The 23,750-nt window shown below is 36.5% G+C and overlaps 2 protein-coding genes across 9 annotated transcripts; one reads left to right on the top strand and one right to left on the bottom strand.

Annotated features, from left to right (window-relative positions):
* RpS9 (ribosomal protein S9) lies at nt 1-8,672 on the bottom strand. Of its 2 annotated transcripts, none has more exons than XM_071694401.1 (5): nt 8,643-8,672; nt 8,305-8,397; nt 5,670-5,799; nt 3,623-3,809; nt 1-208 (listed from the first exon to the last, which is right to left on the bottom strand). In XM_071694401.1, the coding sequence occupies exons 2-5, from the start codon at nt 8,395-8,397 to the stop codon at nt 31-33; spliced, it is 588 nt and encodes a 195-aa protein (XP_071550502.1). In that variant the 5' UTR covers nt 8,643-8,672; the 3' UTR covers nt 1-30. The 2 variants fall into 2 exon arrangements, with proteins under 2 accessions (XP_071550502.1, XP_071550501.1); XM_071694400.1 differs by having other exon boundaries at nt 8,610-8,652.
* Nucleotides 8,673-10,212: 1,540 nt separating this feature from the next.
* Nucleotides 10,213-23,098, top strand: LOC139766141 (haloalkane dehalogenase-like). 7 transcript variants are annotated; one of them, XM_071694391.1, is made up of 4 exons: nt 10,213-10,349; nt 11,793-11,917; nt 19,127-19,412; nt 21,580-23,098. In XM_071694391.1, the coding sequence occupies exons 3-4, from the start codon at nt 19,151-19,153 to the stop codon at nt 22,377-22,379; spliced, it is 1,062 nt and encodes a 353-aa protein (XP_071550492.1). In that variant the 5' UTR covers nt 10,213-10,349; nt 11,793-11,917; nt 19,127-19,150; the 3' UTR covers nt 22,380-23,098. The 7 variants fall into 7 exon arrangements, with proteins under 7 accessions (XP_071550492.1, XP_071550496.1, XP_071550495.1 ...); XM_071694395.1 differs by lacking the exons at nt 10,213-10,349; nt 11,793-11,917 and adding an exon at nt 11,936-12,055; XM_071694394.1 differs by lacking the exons at nt 10,213-10,349; nt 11,793-11,917 and adding an exon at nt 15,259-15,432.
* Nucleotides 23,099-23,750: the final 652 nt, after the last annotated feature.

The following is a 23,750-nucleotide window of genomic DNA, read 5'->3' as shown; positions in this document are numbered from 1 at the left end:
TTTTTGCATTTCTAGTTTATTGAAACCAGTTTAATCTTCATCACCACTATCATCATCTGCCTTGCCACCACCACCCTTTCGCATATTCTTCCTCTTGACACGGCCATATCGACCACCACCAAATGGACTCTTCAATGAGAAATCTATATGTTTCTGGGAGTCCAGACGCACAATGAAGGATGGCACATTTACTACTTGTTTGCGAACTCTGAAATATAATGAATTAGTATGAGAATTGTAAATCAAGCAAATACCTGCTGAAATTTAACTTTCAAATTTAGGACATACAAGTAATTAACATTAAAAATTTAAACACCTAAAATTCTAATTGGTTAGGTATAGCCAGAAATGTTCAAATCAAAGTAATGAGCAAAATTTCCCTGGTTCCTGCCTGTCACCTATGACACATACAAGATAATGTAATTTTTTCTCCAGAATCCCACCCCTGGGAAGGCCTGTTTAGACTGATTTAAGAATGTTATTCTCTATAACTTAAGGCAGTTTCTTATCACTAAAAATACCACAATGATATGCAAAAATAAAAATTCATAACCAAACATTGTTTATGGCTGTTTATAATACATGACATTCGAAGTTACTGCCTCTGCAGTAAACCAGATATGGTCATCATTCCACATTAATGCTATGCAACAATATTACGAGGCAAGATGATCATGGACAGATGCTGAAAACTTGCTATACAAACTGTACTACACATTCTATCCATTTACATCTCTGCTGAAGACTACACCAACAAGAAGGATCTGAAATTCTGGTGCAATATTCAGCCACAAAGCCTTGCAAGCTTTAAGTGTACTCAGGGACATGAATATACGCCAGCTCACCAATTTTTGACAATTCCAAAGGCTGAAACTGAAGTGACCTGTACCACAGGACATAATTCAAGGCCCAAGTACAAAATCCAGTTAATCAATGGTCTTGTCCCATTATAGAAAGACGTTGCTAGGATATACCTAGTCAAGTGGCCTTTGAGAAAGTAAACTGCTTCAATGTATCTGGTTACATGGCCTCGATGTTCAATCTAAGCAGTATCAGGATACCCTAGCCAGCAACCTTATAATTCATTCTGAACACTTTCAGGAAGCACAAGAGCTGCTTAATTTTTGGACTTGCAATACCTGCGAAAAAAAGTGGCCTTTGAGAAAGTAAACAAGAAACTGCTTCAATGTATCTGGTTACATTGCCTCAATGTTCAATCTAAACAGTATCAGGATACCCTAGCACCCTAGCCAGCAACTTTATAATTCATTCCGAAAGCTTTTAGGAAGCACAAGAGCTGCTTAATTTTGGAATTGCAATACCTGCGAAAAAAATCAACGGCAGGTTGCAAAAGCATCAGGCAGGGTTCTACAAGTAAAAACTTCTTTTGAAAAAAAAAATAAATTCCTTAGAAGCAACTCTTAGGTAGTTTCCAAATTAGTCTAACTTATTCCATTCTCATATCTTGGTAAAATATGTTACCAAGTGTAATCAATATTAGCTAATCAATACCCAGCTCTATCTTCTGAGCAAAATTATCAAAATCTACGTAATTTGTCATTTACCACCCCACACACCTGTTTAATATCTTTAAAATTCATAACTAAAAAAGGACCAATTTCTACGAGTTCCCATGTTATCAATGATCTCTAAAAGGCTCCTGCAGCCTAAGGATATACTCTTTGTAAACAGTGCCTAAACACAAAGCACACACTTGATTCTCTCCAAATCCACTATTATCTTTGATTCTCTCCAAATCCGCTATGATCATTTACTCCTTAATGAAAAGTTTACAAGTCTTCCTCTCCGAAAAAATATGCATTTCTATGATTACCAAGTTAATCCATGACTTCATTCTCTCCAGTATAAATTCGCTTTGTTGGAACCCAATGGTCTGCTGCTGTTTGAATTCAGTTGCATTCCAGTAGTAGAAAAATATAAACTCAATTGCACTAAGTTTTTTGACAATACTTCAGGTTAATTGTACAGCCTCACCAAAACCTGCCTTCACTTGTGATATAACCTCGAGCAGACAATTCATTATTCTTATGGACTAACATTGTATGTGGTGCTTCAAGTGCCCATCCATAAACTTGGAATGCTCTAGAAAAAAAAATGTAAATTTTCAACACCTAAAACACTTAAAAAATAATATATTATGGCACACTTAGGATTGGCCAATACGGTTATATAAGCATTTTCCAAAAACCATGTGCAATCAAGTCTCAATCCATCTAAGGAAAAAACTATATAAACATGCCATTGAAAGAGGGAGAATACCAAAGAAAGTCTAGTACTCCCTTTGTCCTTGTTGTCCCCCCAAGAGAGTGCAAGCCTTACACTCAAACATCATGATCTATATTGCTGCACCACAATCATTCACTTTAAAAAGGAAATTCATGTCATGCTAATGCATTCATTCACCCTTTTCTCATCAATCCACTGCAATGGACCTCTGTACAAGAGTGCAATCTCAAATGAGGCAGCTCAGAAGCTGCTGGTAGGTACCCATGCCAATCTCTTCAATACATACAGGATCAGGACCTGATCATTGCAGGACAAAGCAAAATATTCTTGCCAAGAAACCTGAATGACAACTGTCAGAGCCAGTCCAGTGTAATGTGAATGCAACAATGGTTATACCATTATTCATATTCTGGTGGTCCAGTACAGTACATCAATTGCCAGCAAGTTGCGTATAGTGTGAATCACTCTTAAAAGGTTAAATCTAAACTTCCTGCCAAAGCAGAAACCACAATCTAACCATGTACTGGACTTTGCCATGATTTTTTTTTTTTTTTTTGCTTTGTCGCTGTCTCCTGCGTTTGCGAGGTAGCGCAAGGAAACAGACGAAAGAAATGGCCCAACACACCCCCATACACATGTATATACATACCTTCACATGCCCTGATTCAATCCACTGACAGCACATCAACCCCGGTATACCACATCGATCCAATTCACTCTATTCCTTGCCCTCCTTTCACCCTCCTGCATGTTCAGGCCCCCAATCACACAAAATCTTTTTCACTCCATCTTTCCACCTCCAATTTGGTCTCCCACTTCTCCTCGTTCCCTCCACCTCCCACACATATATCCTCTTGGTCAATCTTTCCTCACTCATTCTCTCCATGTGCCCAAACCATTTCAAAACACCCTCTTCTGCTCTCTCAACCACACTCTTTTTATTTCCACACATCTCTCTTACCCTTACGTTACTTACTCGATCAAACCACCTCACACCACACATTGTCCTCAAACATCTCATTTCCAGCACATCCATCCTCCTGCACACAACTCTATCCATAGCCCACGCCTCGCAACCATACAACATTGTTGGAACCACTATTCCTTCAAACATACCCATTTTTGCTTTCCGAGATAATGTTCTCGACTTCTACACATTCTTCAAGGCTCCCAGGATTTTAGCCCCCTCTCCCACCCTATGATCCACTTCCGCTTCCATGGTTCCATGATAAAGTATTTCTACATATTCATATACAAGTTTATACTCCCTTTACATGCATCTTATACAAATATCTTTTTCACAATTATTTGCCTCTTTTTTCCATGGCATAACAAACCATACAAAAATTTAACTTGTTTAAATCTGTACATTTACCTGATGTGTCCCTGTTTGATAAGAACACGAGAATGATGGATGGACTTGGCCAGACCCAGCTTAAACACCTGGGTCTGCAGGCGCCGCTCTAAGAAATCTTCAGGTTTCAGACCCAACACATAATCAAGCTTCATGCGACCTTCTTCCAGAACTCCTGTACGTACCAGACGACGCAAAAGAGCGTTACCTGAAGATAAATCAATAACTGAAAACTCGTGTCACATTAGGGGTTAATGCAAACATAACTTACCTTATTCAGAATCAAAGTTTTTCCCTCACAACTTTAGGACAAGAAGTGTCAATAAACAATCATCATTTTTTTGGGGTGGAGGCTGGGATATAACACCTATTTCATACTGATTATCTTCAACTGAATCACCTGCCACAAAACTGCAAATTTTTTTTAAAAGCAAACCAAATTCTCATCAAACACCAAACTTATTTTAAACGAGTTTATGGTCAATCTTTTTTGTCCCATGAACTATAATAGGTGGATTTTATAGTACTTTTTACACTGAATTAGAATATGGTTTTAATGTTTTATCAGGCATGGCTTTTAAAGCTACAGCAATTAAATTTTACAATAAAAGTATATTATTCATAAATATGGCTGATTTTAAACTTAAAAAACATACTTAGTGTCCAACAGTAATCTGCCAACATAGAGGGACTCGATCTTTCCTTACAACCACTTTTCCAAAATATCCTGGTAAAATCTTTCGCAGAGTTCATCAATGACTGCCCAAAAAAATTTTCCATGAAATTCCAAGTCTAAAAATTGGATTTTTTTTTTTTTTTTTTTTTTTTTTTACTCTTGTAGTACCCCAGAGCATATATGAAATCAATACATCTCATACAACATGTTTTCTAATCTGCTATTCCCCAAAAAAATCTTTGCAAACTCTCTTAAATGTGGTTTTTTAACTTCATTTAGCTCAACGAACTTTCCAACTCAAAACAGTTCCCTCACCTGTAGTCCTACAAAAATACCATACTTGATTTTTGCATCATCAATTCTGGGGAATCTATTCCTTAAAAATGAGAATACATGGCCAGTTATATCCATACCTCTGATGAAGTTCTTCAACCTGAGCTTAATGAGCAACGGTGGCAGATCCATTTTCTCAGGATCAACAAGACAAGGGTTGATGACATTCAGTGATGTTGTTTTAGTCAGTGATTTTGGTTTAGGCCACACTTTCTTTACATAATGATTTTTCTGGTTATGGCTGTACCATTCACAGAGGAAACAACTTCATGTAACTAAGTTGCATTGAGTAAAATCACCACAACCTTTAGGTCGCCACGCATTTGAAAGAAGCTTCATGTAATCATACGTTTCCTTCAGGTTAGAAATGCGAGCCAGAGGAACAGAGGGGAACTTATTCCCTTTGTGGAGCAGAACTGCTTTCAAGCTTACTTTACAAAGTCAATAAACAACCGCCACTCATCTGTGTCATACTCATGGCCAAGTGCCTCCATAATAAAACATTACTGCAAAACACCAGACCATCTTAAAGGGAAAAAGTCATGTTTTAGCCAGCTACCAACAGAAATGCTACTCAAATTGGGCACCACTTGAATGTCCCAACATTTCCAGTTTCTGCTGGCCCCTGTTGACTCATTTATTAAAGACTGTGCTTTCAAAAATAAGCTATTGCACTTCAAACAATGAAAATATCCATGTTAAAATTTTTGTTGCAAATGCTCCGTAGAGCACTGGTACACGTTCACAATGATATGCAAGTATACTGTATAAAAAATATAAAAAAAAAGTGAGAAATTCTGAAAACATGTTTGGATTCAGTGAGCATAAGTACATAAAATTTTTACCCAAAAGAAAAATCTTTGTTGAGTGACCATTGTTATTTGAGCTCATAAACCCTACTTTAATTCTCCTTTCCTGCCACAAGAGAGAAGGACTGAGCAAACAAGTATTCATTCACAAAATTATTAGTACATCTGCAATTTGAACAAAAACACTCCCAAATTCCTTCCAAATGCATAAGTAATAATTGGTAATCTTTCGATGTTTTTTCATACCCACCCTGGAACAAACGTCGAGAATCCTTTTCATCAAGGGTCAACAGTTCACGGGCAGCCTTACGAATCTTGGCGAGGAACATCTTTACAATCCACAACTCCCTCTTGTTGCGAAGCCCATATTCACCAACCAGCTGTAAAATCCAATAAGAGTTATCAGCAAATCCACAAAAAAGTTGTCCATAACACCATGCAAGCCAACACTACAAACTTATACTTTAGCAAATCTAACTACACAACTCCCACAGATGAGGATTTAATCCTATCCAGACATTAAGGAAACAAACTGTAAAGTACTACATGCAAACTACCTGGCCTATGAGACTGATTTCCGGAGGCAATCCTGGCAGTCATACAACATGATTCGTGACTAATGTGTACAACAGTACAATTGTGGAAAGATTTGGCAAACAGCATAATGCATAGACAACACAACCTTAAACTACAACCAAAGGTGAAGTATGGAAGTCTATCTGGTTTTAACTGCCAACATGAATTTTTTCAAGTTTGTATGGATACCAAAGGACTGTATAGAGTATACAGATGACCCTTACATGATGGTTCAATTTTATGTTGGTGCGATAGCGATTTGCATCCAGTACAAACCACAATTCAAATTTTGATGTTTTCCTGGGCTAGCATCATTTGGTACAATACTATCTCATGATGCTGCACAGTGGTAGCGAGCTGCAGCTTCCAGTCAGCCACACAATCACCAGTATAAACAAGGGTTTGTCGGAACATAACCCCATCACAAGTCAAGGAGCATCTGTACTAAATAATTCAAGCCAACATATTCTACAAGACCAAAAGTAAAAGTACAGAGGTACCCTGATGGTCCTGAACAGAAAAAATTCAAATAATGTTTGTTTTATAAATACACACACACCTAAGGAATCATTGTCTGGTAATGACCCTCCTCACGGTTTGGGGTTACCAGCAAGTAAAGAAAATATGGATTAAATGATAACGGCAATACCAACATACTAACCCTTACGAATGCTTAAGTTGGTATCCTCATTATTGAAGAAACACCAATGGATGGCACTAGCACTATTCGTTTCAAGAAGTCAGCAAAGTTGACAATCAAGACCCTACAAAGGTCGTCGATTTATGTACACCACATATTTGCTTACTCATTTATAGGCTATATCCTTCGAAAACATGTCCTGCAAGCCAGAAAAATCCTTCTGCCACTTCAGAGTATATGAAGCTTTCTTCTTTAAAAGAAAACCTTTAGCAACCTGCCTACATTATTAGGTTCCGTTATTAATGAAATTCCAATGTTATCAAAACATGAATTCCATTAACTGTCATCGTTCATTTGGCTCTTAGGGTAAACAAGTTCACATCTAGTAGAGATACAGGAATCTGACCATGTGTGGAACATCTCAAAAGCATCTCTTCAATCATGCCCAAATAAGTCATATCCATGGACACTAAGTTGAAAGAATGAGTTAAACCACTGGCTATGGTCATGAATGGTCCACATCAAGGAGGGGCCTTAATTGAAAGAGAATTATGAAACCAAAATAGATAAAGACAGTGGGAAAGTACTCACAAATTAGAAATTGAAAAACCTGTCTTCTGAAATGTGCCACGTCATAGTTATTGGAAAAGACATGAATAGGTACAGGGTTCCAAACCCTTGAGGTGTATGAAAGCAGGCATCAAAACGGTCCACCCTTGAGTTGCCGATGGCCAACACAATCATTTGGTGTATCTCGTGGGGGAGGCACATAATCAGCCAGCTCGAGCAAAACCCAAAGTAATACCTATAGAAGAGGGAAGTGAACCAGTACTGCAGAGAAGAGCAAGGGGGGTCAAATCTGGAAGTTACTCTGGGACAGTTCATAAGTCAGACCACTTTTGATAACTCTCAAGGATACAGAGCAAGAACCACCCCAAACGTGAGAACAGTATACACGAACACATCAACCCTCAGTATTACTGTAACGTCAGTAGTAGTATTTAATACACTAATGGAAAAATTCAGTCCAAGACTGTAAACCATTTTAACCACCACTTTCTACAACAGAAACATCTGCAGCTTCAAAATGACATGGACAAATAGATGGACTGATATAACAAGTGGCAGTTTTAAATATCAGCAGTAAAAAAGGAGAAAAAAATTACATGAAGACCAAGGATTTCGATGCAACAAAATCTGGTGACCATAAGATGTTTGTATTTATTCGATTTAAAGGTTAAAATGCATGGCGGCACTCAATGGAATGAACCATTAATACAAGAAACTAGCCATTTCTAAGCAGTATAGGCACGTTTTCTCGTATCACACCTTCCTTCAGTATACACACGTGGTGACAATATGTGTTTTCAGAATCGGTGAGAAGCAAGGGGGATTTTGAGAAATGTAGGGGATATGTGGATCAAGTTACGATTTATATTCATTAAATGCAATCGAAAGACCTGTAATATAGGAGCACTTCTATGCATGTAAATTATCTCAACAATATTGTTGGACATATATTCGTATTCTCTGGAGCGGACACTATATTGACCCTCATTTAACTAAAATTACACTAGAATGCAAGGTAAAATGTTACTCTCAATAACGTGGTACAATAAAATTACACAATCATGATAATTCAAAACATTACACAAAACATATTAATTACCTTTAACTCCTGGTCGAGTCGAGGCTTTTCAAAGGGCCTCCTGGGAGTGGAGAACCGCTTACTCTGCACCAGCTGAATGCGGTGGTTCACCATCTGTCAAACAAACCAAATATCTGTTTCAAGTTGAACCGAATATCAATCTGCTCCAAACACGCCACCGCATTTTCAATCAACGAATATCTATTAAATCAGGTAGTATATCTCTTCAACTATCTTACAGTAGTATACTAGACATCCTATTTCAACGACAGTACTACAGTATTTATATATTGGAGAAAAAATATCAAGCAAAATCAATAAATTACCTAAGAGACCGGACAACTTGGTACGTTACTTACCTTCAGGGATTGGAGAGAGTTGTGAAGGAAGGAGGGACTACTACTATAGTTGTGAGAGAGAATTCATATAAATATTATAAATAACAATGGTCAGCAATACAAATATCAAATTAAATATAAATAAGTATAATCAAATATAAGATTATCAATACGTTGGAACTGCATATGGGTTTCTGATATGGGTCCACTGCTAATTTGCAATTATTTACACTAATCTTTGAGTGATAAAAGATGTCATTAATATAAAGTGGCTAGTAATGTTTATATAACTATTACTCATGATATTCATTATTGCATGGTACCAATCTCGCTTCAGATTAGTTTCGATTATCTAATCAAATCTTTTTTCCTTGTAACGGAAAAGGAAACGATGTGTCATTGTAATTAAATGGGAATACAATCTCGTCAAAGAATTTCTCTGCAAAGGAACCAGGATTGCCCTGCTACTGGAAGTAGTGCAGTCTTGGGCTGCAAGAGCACTTAGATAAGTCCTGGGTAACACCAGGACACTTTTCAAAGAGACTTGTCCTGAAATAATCATCAGTAAATAATATATCCAACTTGCATTTCGTTGTGAAAGTCACATATCATTCCTGTTCTAATGTTACTATGATTTCTAGAGAAAACAATCGTAATCCCCCGTATATCAAATAATAAATACTGAGTACTCTTTTTATGGCTAATTAATAGGAAATTTAGCAGTACGTTTGCCCTTACAATGGAGCGACCGACAGGTTACATATAGATTTACATACCTGAATTTTTTTGTGTGTTGTTATAGCACCAGCTCTCTTACAGTTAACTTCAAAATCCCTCCATATCTCTATATGTAAAAAAAAATATCCTAATTCTGAGTTACGCTGACGGTAAAGGATTTTTATTTAATGCATAACACATTTACCAATCATTCATTCCATTCAGAGTCGCAAAATTATGCACTCATAGTCTTTAGCACACGATATGCACTCTCTCTCTCTCTCTCTCTCTCTCTCTCTCTCTCTCTCTATATATATATATATATATATATATATATATATATATATATATATATATATATATATATATATATATATGTGTGTATTCGCAAATGAATATTGTGGGAGACATATGTCCTGGTTTTTCATCACGAGCAAGTCAATAAAAAACATTGTCATGAAACTAAAAGTGTTTTAGAGAAATATATGAGCTAACCGGGTATTGAATTGGGGTCATGTAACTCGGTGACACAGACAGCTGCAGATAACTTGGGTCACTTAATTGGCAGATTGACCTGATGTCATTAATGACAGTGACTTCGTATTCTGTCCTGTGTATCTCTCTCTCTCTCTCTCTCTCTCTCTCTATATATATATATATATATATATATATATATATATATATATATATATATATATATATATATATATATATATATATAACAAATTAGCACAACAGACTACAAACACATTGGACGATCAAAACTACGAGTAAACTCCTACGGAATATGACAAACTATTCGATCCGCACGTAATTTTGAGGCAATTTATATTACTACTGTTTTTTTGTTATTAGGGTGGGTTTTTTTGGACACTGTCATTATCAATTTAAACAATTCTTAAAGATTTTCTCAAAATTTTTTAATAATGGTGCAGTTATCGGTGTGGGATCCTCCGAGGAGGCCTCTATCAGCAGCAGACATCTATCACGCCCCTCATTACCGTCTGCAGTGTAAGTCTGACACACATTATTCACTCCTTCAAAATGTCGTATATACCGATATAAACTGCCACCATACCTCCTCGTTTATTCACATGTGAAGTAAACTGTGTGACAGGGTTTGCCGCTGAGCAGACCCGCGGCAGGCGACAGCGATTACTATGCCGCGCCTGGACGCCAAATATTCAATAGGTTTACTGCTCACTCAGGAGACCTTAGCATATCCAGGCATATGTATTTGGGCCTGAGTGACAGGCTTTTTATGACAATAATAAATCCATTATATCAATCTCAGGATGACAGTGACTTTATGGGTCGGAGGCTGTGCAATGTTTAGCTATTAATCTTTTACAGGGATGGAAATGGGGGATCCAAGCTATCAGTTCGTGAGCTACAGTTATTTCAGCGTTACTGCACTTAGAACAATAGTTTTCTCAAAATAATTGGCCATTCATATATCTCTAGTAAAAGTCTTCAATTATCTTTGTCGGTTGACCACTGCAAATTCTAAATATTTTTGTATTCCCCCTTCACCAAGGAATGTACCCAGTTCCTAAATTCTATTTCCATGACAGTCTATATTTTTCAGCCATCCAGCTAGTGGATTGTTACATAAAATTTGGTTCTGCAGGGAATTTGCAGATACATTTACTTCAGTTTACTGATGTAGGATTTAATTAATGAGCACAGTACTCGCAGTTGTCATTGATAATACTCTAATCAGTTTAATTTTTTGCTATTAGCAAATAAACTTTTGAGTATTTATTCATTTAAACTTCAAAATATTTTCAGTTCATATTTTATTTTTGGAATAAATGTGTAAACTTAATTTGTTCTTTTGAAAGTGTAATGGCTGTTGACAGAAAAGTAAAGATTTTACACTAGATCCATCTTATTCTGACCTACTTTGACTGTATTTTTACCGTACCATGTCAAATTCAGTATAATACATATGAAGACGCTACCTTGCTAACGCGGGAAATGGCGAATAGTATGAAAAAAAAAAAAAAAAAAAAAACATATGAAGGCTTGTATTTGTATAACCCCAATGGAAACAGTCTATGAGAATCTTACAAAGAACAATGTCAAAATATATCAGCAGATTTTTTGGTATGAAGTCTGTATAGGTACTGTATACAGTTTGTATAGGTATATAAACAGTCTTTTATTATTTTCATTGATTCATATGTTTGTATATTTACATACCAGATTAAAGCAGCATTATGGTTTATTTATGAAACTTACGTGTATTCTATTCATTCATCTATATACTATATACTCTTTTTCAGGAAAATTTCTTTGAGGTTGATTTACAAAACAGAAATGTAAATTTTCACAATATTCTTTATATCATTGTTTTTACTTATTTTGGGAGGTAATTCAGTAAATGAATGTTTACATTCCCAAGTTTAGGCTGTTCAATGATAATCTTTATAATGTAATTATTTTTTCCAGCTACATGTCTGAGGTGACATTGTCTGAGGAACAGCTGAAATGCCAGAAGGAGGTTGGAGTATTCCAGACATTGCCTAATAAAGAGAAAAGGTTCAAATGCGAGGAATGTGGGAAACAATTTACAAGTGAGAAATATTTCAAGAAGCATATAGATAACAACTGTGGCAAGTTGAAAAGATACGGATGTGATGAGTGTGGAAAGCTATTTGTTCGTAAGAGCATCCTTAAGAAACACATGCTTGTGCACTATGGGAAGAAAACCTGTGAGTGTGAGCAATGTGGCAAGTTATTCCTACATAAAAGTCAAATGAAAAGTCATGTATATTATGTGCATAATGAGAAGAAGTTTAGATGTGATGAATGTGGAAAACTGTTTACTGCAAATAGTGATCTTAAGAAGCATCTATTAGTACACAGTGGTGAAAGAAAGTTTGGATGTGATGAATGTGGAAAGCGTTTTGTGCAGAAAAGCCATTTGAAAGGACATTTATATATACACAGTGAAAAAAAGTTTGAATGTGAGGAATGTGGGAAATTTTATCCAACTCAGAAACATCTTCAGAATCATGTTGTTGTGCACAGTGGAGAGAAAAAGTTTGAGTGTGGAGAGTGTGGGAGGTTTTTCCTTCAGAAGAGCCATCTCAAGAGCCATTTGCTCATACATTCTGGTCTCAAGAATTTCAAATGTGATGAGTGTGGGAAACAGTTTATAATGAAGAGTCACCTAAAAAGTCATATGCTTGTACATGGTGGGGAGAAAAAGTTTGGATGTTCTGATTGTGGCAAAGTGTTTGCATGGAAAACGGCGCTTCAAAAGCATTTATTTGTACACAGTGGAGAGAAAAATTATATATGTGATTTATGTGGAAAACTATTTGCACAAAAATGCAATTTAAAGAAGCACATTCGTGTACATAAAAAAGGTGAGAAACAATTGATATGTAAAGAGTGTGGTGAGATATTTCTGTTGAAAAGTCATTTTCGTGAGCATGTCCACATGCACAGAGAAAAATGTGATGAATGTGGGAAGCTTTTTGCACAGAAAAACAGTCTTAGGCAACATATGCTTGTGCACAGTGGTGAGAAAAAGTTTGGTTGTAATGAATGTGGAAGACACTTTGCTCGTAAGAGTCATCTTGCAAGACACTCATTTGTTCATAGCAGGAACATAATCAGTCAAGCACAAACAAAAATTGGTTGTACATTTGTCTTAAACCGTAGATGTTCAAGGCCAACTAAGGTAGTAACTCAAACTCTTCAGACCGTTATTACACCACAGACGCAATCAGAACTATATGTAAAGGATGAGGGTGATTTTGAATTTACAGAAGAGATGCAAGATTCTTAATCTATTAACATATGAAAGGCTAACATTGGTAATTCATTTAGAAATTCAAAACAGATACCCCGTGTAGAGAATGGTGCTTTTAGATCATAGTTTACTTGTGAAGACCAGACCAGCATGCTCAGTACTCTGACAAATGTCAATTTAAATTTGATGAGGTCTTTGAGAAGACATTGCAGTGAAGATGACAAACTGTGAAGAGAAAGATGAGAACGTATGGATTTTTATTCAGATAAGTTTAATAAAAATGTTGTAAGCAGGTAGTTTTTCCCATGACCAATCTGATGTTCATGCATTTCTTCAATCTTTTGCCTTCTACAGTATATATTTGATCTCAGCATAAATTTTAAAAGGGGAAAGTTTGTACAAATGAATGATATAACCAGCTATATTTTTTCCTGAATGGGTAAATTCAGCATCACTGAATAGAATTTGTAAATGTTCATATATAAAGGTAAAATGCACATATACCTATTTAAATGCAATGCTTTTGTGACTTCATGGGAGAGGAATAGCAGTTGTTTTTATCTGTTCTCTGATTTAAGTGTGCACTGTGTCAAAACATGAAATAACATTAGCTATCAGAGTCAGATCATTTTTACTCGGAGACCTTGTAAGACATGTTGAAGAGCATCTTGTCCTTGATATGGATGAAGTCAGATGTTTGTAATAAGTGGATATAAAAGAATTAACTGTCAGAATGCTTACAGTACTGGGACAAGTTTTGGACAAGGAAAAGAGTCCCTTAGTACCCTGGTCATCAACACCATAAAAAATATAAAATACTTACAATACAACCACTCATCTGTGTGCTCAATGCTCATTTCATTCCAACATCACTAGACCCTTCCTACCAAAACCACCTCACAGCCAAACACTAACTCCTAAGTAGAAACAAGATTTCTTACTTCCTCACACTTTAGTAACCTATACACACAAATTCCTCATCCCACAGTAAACATGATATTGACAAAACATCTGCTCACAGTAATGACCTAACACACCCCAAATAACCATACTTCAAATACAGTCTTCAATTCCAACCTACTGAACACACAAGCATGTATGAGTTACATTGCACCATCCCATCTGCATTCTTGACAACATCCAACTCTTTCTCGTTATAATAAGCCAAGTTATTTTCAAATGTCAGCTGTCACTTATCAAAGCCATATACATGATACAAACCTTCTAGTGTTCAATATTCCAATGAAAGTACAACATGCCTTCATTGTTTACATGAAAAAAAAGTCAGAGAACCTTGTGCTGGACAACTATTCATCTGAAGAAAAGGAAAATGACAATTGCATCAGTACTACAATAATCATTTTGTATGTAATACAGTACTAGAATGTACATTACATTATTAGAGATATGATTACTATGTCAGGGAAAATTTATGATTGGTTTCATTGAACTTGGTCTGAGTGATGGGATGTGTTGGTAGGAAAATGGTTGGGTATGGGAAGGTATTTGTCCCCTTTAACAATGTTTATTACTGTACTCCATGGCAGTATTCTAATGCTGACTAGTCTATGAAATGTATTTTAGCTCATACCAAACAATATAGGAAGGGAAAGTTACTTAGAGTAATGAGCTGAAGGCACCTTCTAATATTACTGAAGTCTACCTGTTTATGCTTACGTCCCAAGTGAAAAGTCACCTTAAGGAATGTTAGATCATTGTCAGTTGACAAGAGGGAGTACAGTCTCCCTGGGGAAGATTTCGATCAAAAGGAATGTCATTTCTCCATAGACGCCCTTGAAAAGCTGCACATGTTCAACATCTTGGTACCACAGGCACCTGGTGCAGACTGAGTAAAGTTTTGGATAATTAAAATTGGATTTGCTCCACACACTCCAGTGTAACCGTACAGTTCCTAACTGTGAAGTTAACAAATCTGTCATTGACAGATATCGCTCAGGCCAAATTTTTGGCCAGTACCGTTAAAACTGCTTAGATAATTCGTCGTTCACATCCTCCGTTTTAGCTGTGCAATTTTTGCCTGTGCAGGTAAAACGAAAAAAAAAAAAAACCGTGTGTAGAGTCCTTTGTAATGGGCTAATGTCAAATGAATCTAGTTACCCGCGCCAACTCCTTGATATGTAAACAAACAGACGACAGACCGAGCGGCTGTTCCTAACACCGCTCAACCACCTCAAAGTAGCCACTTGATGCGAATGTCATTATTTCTCATTATGGTACTTGATCGCCATTTCCCGTGTCAGTGAGGTAGCGCCAGGATACAGATGAAGAAAGACCCATCCAATCACATACGCACATATATACATACACGTATGTACGTAAATCAGCTTTACGTGTAAGTTTGTTGGATTGTACTGTATTTACTTTTGGCCACCGAGCTGTAAGTCCAAGGTCAGGTGATGGACTGCTAATTCGTAGGTGTTCAGGTAACAATTAATGCCTTACTGTTTTATATTAATTAGGTACATTAAGATTTTCTCCCCCCCCCCACACACACAATTTCTAAAACGTCCATTAGGGCACTGATACGAATTAAGGAAGGGATAAGGGGAAAAAAAGAAGGCAAACTTAAATTTCCAACTTTCTTCAAACGTGAGGCAGCAAGATAATAAAACGATCGTTTAGGCGAACGCAGCCTTAACTGCCATATTTTGCCACTGCTTCCTTGGAAGTGACTGTGACAGCCTGATGCTTGCTGTGGGCCCTGAACCACAGGTATCTCAGATCACAGCTGCCGACCCCCAGACAAAAGCAGACTGGAGGTAATACCCACTGACTACAGCTGAGCCGTACTACAGCCTCCAGACTTCTTCAGTCATTCAACAAACTAATCCAGACTTTAACGTTACACTAGACAAGCAGACCCGGACCACAGTCGTTGGATAGGCAGACCCAGACCACAGTCATTGGCAAGCAGACCCAGACCACAGTCATCGGATAAGCAGACCCAGACCACAGTCATTGAACAGGCAGACCCAGACCACAGTCATTGGCAAGCAGACCCAGACCACAGTCATCGGATAAGCAGACCCAGACCACAGTCATTGGATAGGCAGACTAGACCACAGTCATTGGCAAGCAGACCCAGACCACTGTCATCGGACAAGCATATCCAGGCCAAAACCAACAGACAAGCAGACCCAGACTACAAAGTGGTAAGCATAATTACAATTATAGTATCAGGGGTTTTACCAGCCTATATTTGGTCCTAGACGACCAACAACGAGAGCAAAACTGCAAATAAAAAGTTTAACGAAATGAAGTAAATTCATTTAAAGATGAACAGCACAACGAACCCCAAAGAAAAAGTTGAGTAACCAAAATCAGTTCATGTGTACCACAAGATTTCCTGAAAGAATTTTGAAGAGCATAGATCTCGGGTTGAATTTTTGCTTAGTGAGGTTTTTGGTGGTTCTTTTGTATTCAACAATTATGTTGCCAAATTCTACTTTAACAACACAGTTTTCCTGAACTTCATACATCTCTTTAATGCTTAATATTTCGGATTTGAATGAGAAAAAATCCAGTTCTTTCTCATATTTTGTTTTTAAAATACCACACAGCCATTAAAAAATTATTAATCCAAAGATGTTAGAAGACTAGAGCTAAACTAATATTTTACTAATGTTGTTTTAATGACATTATCTTGAGGAAATGTTTTATTTATTATGCAGTGGTTATTCTGCCAACATGATGGCATCACTGGATTAAACATTTTTGTTTACTTTGTTTGTTTGCCTGTTTTTACTTCACAAATGAAAATATTGACAGGAAAATAATCATAAATGTTGATATTCACAAAAATATCAATTCTGATGAGTGAAAAGATCAGTTCTGATTTCATTAAACCCAGCAGTGTCATTCACTACTTTGAATTGTAAGGAAAGTATTAATTTACAGCAGTCAAATCAATCGAGTTCACCTAATCCCCATCCAAACCCTTACCAACCTCAATGTAGCCTAAATGTGGAAGATAAATTGAATAAATTCAAGAATAAAGTCTGGTAAGAGAAAACAGATAATGTTGGTATAATGTTGGCTCATTTTAAAAGGCAGGTACTTCTCTTCCTCCAAAATCTGTAAATGCTTTCCCTTGTCTCTTTTTTTTTCCGTTCATAATCCTTTCTATGTTTCAATTAAGGTCCAGTCTTGATGTTGACTTTTGTCTGTGAATGGAGCCTTCAACATTAAGAATGACATAGATGATAATAATACTTGTGATTATAATAATAGTTGTGTTTATTGCGTTTGATCCATAGGTGCTGATATAATTGTTATTTTTTATTCTATATTTTTGGCAAGATAACCACTACTTCATCATGGATCTTCCTGTTCTCAATTTAGGGTACAGTTGTACTTAATAGACATGGGAATTTGAATTTATGATAACCACTGAAAATCTCACTGATTGAAAGAACACTTTTACATTTGTGGAGTGACTTTGAAGTGAGCTTAGAATTTTTTATGGTAAATTCAACCTCTAAGTTGCAGAAGTTCCAGAAAACAGTTTTTATTGTGACATAATGAACTGTATATGTGGATAGGGAGCTGTTGTTTCAGTGCATTACACATAACAGCTAGAGACTGAGTGTGAAGGAATGTGGCCTTTTTGTCTGTATTCCTGGTACTACCTCACTGAAGCAGGGGATAGTGATGATGTTTTCTTGTGGGGCTGGGTAGCGGCAGGAATGAATGAAGGCAAGCAAGTATAAGTATGTATGTGTGTATGTATGTAATGTCTGCATATGTGTATGTATATGTGCATATGTGGGTGTTTATACATCTCAATGTATACATATATATACACACACAGACATATACACATATACACATGTACATAATTCATACTATCTGCCCTTATTCATTCCCATTGCCACCCCGCCACACATGAAATAACAACCCCCTCCCCCCTCATGTGCACGAGGTAGCGCTAGGAAAAGACAACAAAGGCCACATTCGTTCACACTCACTCTCTAGCTGTCATGTAATAATGCACCGAAACCACAGCTCCCTTTCCACATCCAGGCCCCACAGAACTTTCCATAGTTTGCCCCAGACGCTTCACATGCCATGGTTCAATCCATTGACAGCACGTGGACCCCAGTATACCACATTGTTCCAATTCACTCTATTCCTTGCACGCCTTTCACCCTCCTGCATACTCAGGCCCCGATCACTCACAATCTTTTTCACTCCATCTTTCCACCTCCAATTTGGTCTCCCACTTCTCCTCATTCCCTCCACCTCTGACACATATATCCTCTTTGTCAGTCTTTCCTCACTCATTCTCTCTATGTGACCAACCATTTCAAAACACCCTCTTCTGCTCTCTCAACCACACTCTTTTTATAACCACACATCTCTCTTACCCTATTATTGCTTACTCAATCAAACCACTGCACACCACATATTGTCCTCAAACATCTCATTTCCAGCACATCCACCCTCCTCCTCACAACTCTCTCCATAGCCCACGCCTTGCAACCATATAACATTGTTGGAACCACTATTCCTTCAAACATTCCCATTTTTGCTTTCCGAGATAATGGTCTTGACGTGTGTGTGTGTGTGTGTGTATGAGTGGATGGGCCATTCTTCGTTTGTTTCCTGGGTCTACTTTGCTGATGCGGGAAGCAGATTATGTATAATAAAACGAAATGAATGTTATTGTTATACTCGACTGCTGTTTCCCACATCAGTGAGGTAGTACCAGGAAACTGCAGTTTTCATTTGCAGGAAATATAATTACTTGTATTTAATCAATCTTAACGTAATATCTCTTCATATTTTTCCACTGATGAGTTTTTTCTGAATAAATAATATGGATAGCTGAATGCCCTAATCAAGACTAGTTTATGTTAGGGATTGTAAACTAACATTTTATTGATATTGTGCACCTTAATTTTGATATAAAGGCTTTAAGTTAACATGGTATTAATAAATAGGCCATATTATAGCTGTACCGAATGGTTATTACATAAATTAATACATTGGTAATTTTCAGAGGTAAAAGTGCAGCTTCACCACCATGAGAACAATAAGAAGATACTTTAAGCGTCTTATCCTTTTTCCATTCATCATCATTTTATTACAATGGCTAAATTTGATGAAGCAAGTATTTAGAATCATAACAAGTTTAATTGTAAAAGGAAAGTCTTGTAGTGTTGTCAGAACTCCTGAAGAAAGGTTCCAAGGGTTAGATGCTATTGGATATACATTCAAGCCCAATTATATTGAGTTACCAGTTGGTGGAGGAAAAACCCTACCAAGGGTTCACTATGTGGATGAAGGTTTGTATTGTCAGGAGTTGCTCCTGCCTCTATATGTTTTAACTAAACATTAAAATCCACAGGTTTTTCAAACATTTGATTTCCAGTTAAGCCTTCCATTAAACTTTTCACTAAAGCAACCTTATGACCCAACACCCATTTCCTGGGTGGCAGATCTTCCACCTTTCTTCTTCCACCTTAGCAAGATTACTTCAGAATATATGACCAATGGCCTCATTTTTGCACATCCACTCCCTTTTAGATTTTAGGAAATTATAGAAAAACAACAGTATATTCTGACTTTGTGTATACTTATCCCCAAGTAAGAATATGTAGAAGTCATTTGCATTCATTTGTAAAAAGACAGAGAACTCATTTGAATTCATTTGTTCATACTACTGTTATGAAGCATCAAAGGGTGTATGTCTTCAGCTGGTATGAGCCAGTCTTTCAGACATCATGAGTAAAGTATTGAATATTTTTGCTTCCTTTGCACCAGTGGAGTAGCATATATTAGTGTTTGTGTTAGCATTTATCACTTTATAATGATGAGCATTTCCATACTCCACCATCTTTAAGGAGCTTCTCACTTTACAGGAGTCCCTCCTTTCCTTGCTACTGACTGTAGCACTGCCTTGAAACTGGAGGAACCATTGGAGAAGAGATCATAGGGTTATGTAATAATAATAATGTGGATCTCTATTTTCAGTGAACATTTATATTGAAGATATCATTATATCCATGAAATTACATTGATTTCACTCCACTTCTGTGAAAGCTTAACATTTTTGGGATGCTCTCTCTCTAATATCTTCAGGGTAAATTGCATATAAAAGGCAGACATAACTGATCTGTTATCCACACATGGTGGGTGGCAGTGGACAAAAGTGACACTAATGCAGTAATAATGTTCCAACACCTCGGATGACTCCTGTAATACCAAGAATTCCTATTTGTACCAGCTGCATCATTTGGAAAAAAATAAGAATGAGGGAGATTGTAGTTTATGATGAAAGGCTTAAACCATGGGTCTCCTCCTCCATTACTCTTCATAGAAAAAATAAGGCGACCGTGTATGTACCTCACAAAGTTAAGGGCTTTTTGGATCTCATTCTCTGTCTTCTGTGTGTATGTACCTCACGCAGTGAAGAGATTTTTGGATCTCCTCTTTTGCTGTCTTCTTCTACCAGGAATTTCAGCATGTTTCTGTATTTTCAATTCTCTTGAGATTACCCATAACTGGACAGTGGTAATCGCTAAGTTGAATTTGTTTGGTCTTTTAGTAATCAGTATGTATAATACACCTAATTACTCATAGGTTCTTGATGACAGTAATGAAAGTAAGATTTATAGTCATATTTTTTTTTAAGTAATTTGATCAGAGCAAAATGAATTAGACTGTACAAAAAAAAATATTGGTAATTTTACTGTAGAAGGTTCAGTATTGCTTTAGTTTAGGTCAGTTGTGTTTCACACTGGGCAAAAAGATCTTTGTAAAGATTTTTTAATCTTTAAATCAGTTTAAGGATAGAATTATTTGTTTTGAATTTTTATCCCCAGGATGGCAGATAAATCAAATATGCTCTTTTCTTTCTATGTGCATCTGAATTTGTATCCTGCATTTACAAATTTTCACATTTTATATACAAACTTCTTTCTCATCCAAGTAACATTTTACAATCTTTGACATTGTCTTCATTCTTTGCTTGTGGCTATATTCTCATTGACCTGAGTTAAATTCTCTTCATGGTGAACAGACCAACATATGCAACATTTACACTTCTGTGATATCCCTGATCATTATAACTGTTTATTAGGATACTTTGCATGGTTTTTCTTTTTATGTATTCAGGACTTTATCCTAAATACACTTTATGCACTACCATTTTATTACCTTTATATGTACCTATTTTTCAGCCTTGTAAAAATATCCTAACTTGTATTTGAAAGATGATACCAGTTTAGCTAGGTTTTTCAGATGTCAGATGCCCAGTGAGTAGAAAATTTATGTATTTAGGATTTTTTTGAATTTTTGATAAGCATCTTTTGCTTTTAAGTGTCTAGCACTATTGAACATAAAGAAGTTGATTTATTCAGTGTTCATATTCTCTAAAGTATCTAACATACTTCTGAAAATTGAAATGTTTTTAAAGAACTGTGGAAATACTTAAGTTATGTGTATCCATAGGGCCACGTGATGCGAAGGAAACAATCTTGTGTCTACATGGCGAGCCCAGCTGGTCCTTTTTGTATCGCACCATGATCCATGGATTGGTCAAAGCTGGATACCGTGTCATTGCTCCTGACTTTATTGGGTTTGGCAAATCTGACAAATTTATATATCCTGAATCTTACAGCCATGATCTTCATACCCAAACCATAAGATTACTTTTAGATCACCTGGGTGTCAGTGATGTGACTCTCGTATGTCAGGACTGGGGTGGTCTTACGGGTCTCTCTGTGGTTAAGGATTCTCCCCATTTCTTTTCTAGATTGGTCATTATGAATACAGGTTTGCCAGCTGGTAGTGAATTTTCCATCTCTAATATCAGTAGAGTTACACCCTTCTTGCTTTGGCGTAGCTTTGCTGAGCTTCTTGCAACATCTCTGCCCATACATTATTTGTTTAAAATAGCATTGCTGAACCCTCATCCTTCAGTGCTAGATGGCTATAGTGCACCTTTTCCATCATCCTTGTACAAAGCAGGAGCTGCTAGGTGGCCACTCTTAGTTCCAATAACTTCTCACACACCAGTTGCCACTGACATGCAAGAAACTCGTAACTTCCTTGCCAAAGATTGGAAAAATCCAGTCTTGATCATGTTTTCAGATCGTGATCCAATTACAAAGGGCCAGGAGAAAACATTTCAAAGGCTTCTGCCTCATGCTATTACTAAAACTGTTGTAGGAGCTGGACATTTCCTTCAAGAAGACAAAGGAGAAGAACTTTCCTCACACATCATTAGTTTCATCAGTGATAAATTATAAATCAGACTCTGGTGGTGTATATTTTTTTAGAAATACTCTATCGCTGATAATGTTAACAAGCTATAATATATATTTATCAGTGTGCTGTGAATGCAGCATAAGAAATTCATGATAGAAAATAATGTCTCTCCTTACAGTAACTTCATTCATTTTCTGAATACGTATGTGGGTGAATCTTAGTACAAGTGGTGTAATAACTTGTTGATGTTTATCTATAATTAAATGCAGGGTGTGAACATATACCTTATTATTGCATTGGTTTATGATTTATTTACTTTGAATGTAAATGTTAAGTATATTCATTCATCTTCCTAACCATCCTTATCACATAGAATGACATGCAAATAATATGGGATTATCTTTATTGTGTGTGTACGGAATTAAGTCATTTTTAATGCTTTGATCATAATCTCTATATGATGCTCTTGAGAAACTTAACAAAAGCAACTAGCTTTGAAATTAAACAACTTGCAAAATTCTCAATTACACAGCCAAATATGGTTATGAGAGTTAGGAGAAGACTGCGTGGGGCAATCAGTTTAATAGTTTATTTTCATGTATATTCTTACCGAGTATGGTATGAAAATGTTAATAAAGGTTGTAATCCATAGAGTTAGTATATGTAATTCTTTTTATGTACTGCCTTTTTTTTATTTCTAGTTAAAACTAGCTATTCCTCTCCTTACCTTATTTAATGACATCTTGATACCATCATACAAGGCCTTTTTTTCCTCCTTTCCATATTATTTAATATCCTCTGGCTGCACTCTCAGGAAATTTGGTATAGTGTTTTATTTACTCCTTTTTTTCAGTTACTGCCCAGAAATACTTGTGTTTATATCCTGTTATTATACAGTGTTCCCTTTTTAGGAATACTGAGGAGAGTTATGGAACATGTCTGCAGGTGGGAAAATTGCTGGTGAAAGGAATGTTGCAGTCTGCAACAGGCCTTGCACAGCAGATAGCCTTGATATCACAGTCTTCAGATTGATTCTTTTTAGGAATACTGAGGAGAGTTATGGAACATGTCTGCAGGTGGGAAAATTGCTGGTGAAAGGAATGTTGCAGTCTGCAACAGGCCTTGCACAGCAGATAGCCATGATATCACAGTCTTCAGATTGATTCTTTTTGGAGGGGGAAGTGTAAAGAATTATCAGAAATAAAAATCTAGAGCTGAAGATGTTTGGGAAATATGCTACTGGGAAGAAGTTAATGAAGGACAGATATAGTACATAATAAAGAAATCATAAGAACATAAAACTGAGCAAAGAGTGGATGATACAGTGCAGAATCTTATGCAGAGGTGAGATGGCAGGGTGGAAAGAATGGAGAGAAAGGTCGCCAAAAAACTTGAGTAAAAAAAGATTTTTT

Source organism: Panulirus ornatus, chromosome 57 (assembly GCF_036320965.1).
Source record: "Panulirus ornatus isolate Po-2019 chromosome 57, ASM3632096v1, whole genome shotgun sequence".
Lineage (NCBI taxonomy): Eukaryota > Metazoa > Arthropoda > Malacostraca > Decapoda > Palinuridae > Panulirus > Panulirus ornatus.
This window is presented reverse-complemented; position numbering and strand designations above follow the sequence as displayed.